Here is a 4,030-nt window from a genome sequence, read left to right as displayed (position 1 = left end):
ACTCAACAATACTCAGTTCAATTACACATTACCTTACGTTGCTTCTCGGCCGGCCTTATATATACAAGACTACCCCAATCTAGTAGTCTCCCGACATTTCATGAAGGTTCGAGAAGGAAGTGGCGTGATACAAGAGTCACGTGACCTGCGTTGTCGTAACAGTACTAATATATTTATATAGATATAAACTAACCTTGCTTTGCATCGGTCCATATCTGGACTGAATCCGTACTTTGGGGCCTTTGGTGTACTGTAAATTACGATAAGATCCAGTTATTCCATCAGACAACAGTAGCCCAATTTCCATGAATAATTGGTATGGTGTGTATCATATTAATAGAGCAAATGAATTGTAAATATTATCGATTTAAGTTATGTACAAATCATATTTTAAAGCAAGAATTAATTACACGTCATTGTGTACTTTAATTTTGACTTTAACACGTTAATCTTATTTAATTATTTATTATTTTATTTGAATGAAATCTTACTTTCAGTACACTTGCACAGATTTTAACTTTTCGAATTAGGAGGACAAATAAAAAAGTTATTGTATCGTTTAACGCCACTTTTTAAAAGTTTTTGCAACTGAAGAAAATAATGGCCACAAGACAGTCTCCTTATTGTTTTAAAAGCTAAAAAAAAATGTCCAATAATTCCATTTATTTAAACATTTTTATTTAATTTTGAAAATTAGCCTTCTGCTTAGATTTTCTCTCATATTTTAATAATTCATTCCAACAATTCTAAATATTAAAACTACTTTTTAAGCGCGAAAATAATTCCAAACATTAAAACTATTTTTTAAGCGCGAAAATAATTCCAAACATTAAAACTCCTTTTTAAGCGCGATAATAATTCCAAACATTAAAACTACTTTTTTTTTAAGCGCGATAATAATTCCAAACATTAAAACTACTTTTTTTTAAGCGCGAAAATAATTCCAAACATTAAAACTCCTTTTTAAGCGCGAAAATAATTCCAAACATTAAAACTACTTTTTTTTTAAGCGCGAAAATAATTCCAAACATTAAAACTACTTTTTTTAAGCGCGAAAATAATTCAAAACATTAAAACTACTTTTTTTTAAGCGGGAAAATAATTATATTTTAAATCATTCAATTTTTTTTTTCATTTTGGAAATTCACGTGATATTTTGTCATTAGCTATGATTCAAAAACTTTTTTATATTTATTTTATTCTTGTTTAAATCTAATACCCTGAGAAATGTTGTTTAGATATTTTTTAACAAACTCTTTTTGGCAGCTAACCTTGAACCTATCTTCTGCGGTGGGTATATTACGTCACATCCGGTCTGCGGTACAGTTTCTTTTTACCGTGGTGCAATAAAAAAATTATTTGATCAAGTGGATTTCATTCACACTTCATAAATCCCCTCGAGTTATGTATAGAAACATCCTGCGTACGTCAGCCACGTGTATCATATCGAGTAGGGTTTTCTAACCCGTGTGTAATTCTCTTTACGCATCCCCCAATTGAAACTTAGTTGTTGTTTTTTTGGGGGTGTGTTTTTGCATTGAAAAACGTATAATTATCTTTAATTTGGCTCTTATATACAAAAAAACGTTTACGGTTTATCGTTTTCTCCCATCCTGTTTGTACTTTTTATGTTTTGTTTTATGCAGTACAACAACACCGTGGGCTGGCAGCTGTGTAAAATGTATAACTGTTTAGCATATTTATAAAGGGGTTCTTTCTTCGTTTTGCATATACATTTTTTCATGTGTAAGTACTTTCTTGTTTTTTGACGTATAGTTAATTGAGGGTTGTCGTAATTTGTTGTACTATTGAAACTGGTCTATTTTCTGAGTGCAATAACCGTAAAAGTTGGACTGGACCATTCTGTCTTCAACTCAATAACCGTAGAAGTTGGACCGTACCATTCTGTCCTCACCGGAATAATACATAAAAGTTGGACTGGACCATTCTGTCCTCACCGGAATAATACATAAAAGTTGGACTGGACCATTCTGTCCTCACCGGAATAATACGTAAAAGTTGGACTGGACCATTCTGTCTTCACCTCAATAACCGTAAAAGTTGGACTGGACCATTCTGTCCTCACCTGAATAATACGTAAAAGTTGGACTGGACCATTCTGTCCTCACCGGAATAATACGTAAAAGTTGGACTGGACCATTCTGTCTTCACCTCAATAATACGTAAAAGTTGGACTGGACCATTCTGTCTTCACCTCAATAATACGTAAAAGTTGGACTGGACCATTCTGTCTTCACCTCAATAATACGTAAAAGGTTTTCTGCTGGTATTACTTTCATTATTTGCTACGAAACATTTTTATGCCATTTAATAATACGTTGAAAACTATGAAATAATTTGAAATAAGTATCGGTGAGAACAGTAACGACCCCTATGTATGGATGATTCCGGTTGAAAATGGCGGACCTTCACTAATCAAGTACAAAGCTGCCTTTAAAGTTTGACTAATCTTTCTTGACGTCTAGAAAACATCGATTTTCTTCGTCTTCTTTCTTCCTCTTGGTCAGCTGTAACTTGTAAAACCACAGTGTATTTACGATGATACAGATTGTTTAATACGCATATCAATCAATAGATGGCGCGGCATGTAAAGCTAATCATAAAGAGTGCAGAAACTAGTGATAAATATTTGATTCCAGTTTTATATATTTCACCCCTAACTAATATATGCTGTGAGTGCAGTATATGAGTGATGGAATGCAGGAACGGATTTCTGATCTTATACCATCCCTAAATCCCAACAATTTTTTAATCAAAGCAGAAACTGTACATAATTATCATCAGTTCTGCCACACAGACTTACTTAACATTTCAAAAATAAAACAAAGTGGCAACTAACAACAAATATATTAGTCGTGATTGTCAAAATGCAAGCAGGTGCGTAAGTATTTTGCGTAATTTGCGAGTAAGCATTTTGCGTGATTAGCGATTTTGTCCTAGTTGCCAACAAATTTAAGGAGAACTAATCACAATTTTTAATTAAAAAAATATTCCAAGTCTCGTGCTACCCTTGCATCGACTTCCCCTGTCGTTGATTTTGTTCAGTACAGTCACCATTGTTAAATTCTGTTGCCTGACCTGCAGTTTCCAAGCTTCTTCTAAGGACAACGGGGTCAATTTTAGGTCACGTGACTTTGCACACACACACACACACACACACTGCTCTGTTCGTTGATGTCAGGTTCCAAGCCCGTATTTAAACAACTCGAAAGCACAAAAGTGTTTTTTAGAGCTACTTTGAAGGACTTGGCAGGTAGGAACAGGATTGGTGTAAATCTAATTTTTCCAAACATTTTTCTTATTAAAACATCAACTTAAAATTTCGAGGTGTGGCTTGAAGCTTTTAAACGTTTGGCCTACGATCCTTCGTCAGATTCAAATCCTTGTTTAGAATTTTGTTATTAATAACAGGATATATATGCCCAGCTTCAGAGTAATGACTACTGAAATCGGAGAGTTCCCTTTCGAAATCACAGCCTTCACTTTGTGGATAAGATCTTTTCCCCATATTACAGTGGGGGTGTGACTTCGGAGCTTACTGTTATCTTAAACGCTGTGCAGTAAGACTTTTTTTTCTGCACCTATGAATAGCATTGAAGGCTCTCTTCCTCGAAACGGTACGACCTGATGGCTAGGGGGCACTCGAGTCGCAATCTTCCGACCACCGGTTCGAATCCCGCCACTAAACATGTTCTCCCTTTCACCTGTGGGGGCATCATAATGTGACGGTCAATCCCACTATTCGTCTGTAAAGGAGTGGTCCAAAAGTTGGCGATGGTTGGTATTAATTAGTTGTCCTTCTTCTGTATGCATTGTTTATTAGTCTCGTTATATAGACGTTTCTCTTCGGAAAGGATTATAACAAATACTTCTGTAGTCATAGGTTATGCGCGACAACTTGTTATGTGGATTAGTTGGTTATTTGTTCGTGAATCAAAAATATAAATGCTAAAATTATCGACCTTGGTGCTCCGACTGGTATCTGGAGACCCACTGACAGAAATTCCGG

General features: G+C 35.0%; 1 protein-coding gene across 1 annotated transcript in view; it reads left to right on the top strand.

The window, feature by feature from the left end:
• LOC111089387 overlaps positions 1-3,515 on the top strand; it is a 26,705-nt gene extending 23,190 nt beyond the window's left edge. The window contains exon 6 of the mRNA XM_022401795.1: positions 3,477-3,515. Coding sequence (XP_022257503.1) covers positions 3,477-3,515 — 39 coding nt within the window. The remainder of the gene's footprint in view (positions 1-3,476) is intronic.
• Positions 3,516-4,030: the final 515 nt, after the last annotated feature.

Source organism: Limulus polyphemus, unplaced genomic scaffold (genome assembly GCF_000517525.1).
Source record: "Limulus polyphemus unplaced genomic scaffold, Limulus_polyphemus-2.1.2 Scaffold6101, whole genome shotgun sequence".
Lineage (NCBI taxonomy): Eukaryota > Metazoa > Arthropoda > Merostomata > Xiphosura > Limulidae > Limulus > Limulus polyphemus.
The sequence above is the reverse complement of the archived record's forward strand: the minus strand, read 5'-3'. Positions and strand labels throughout refer to the sequence as shown.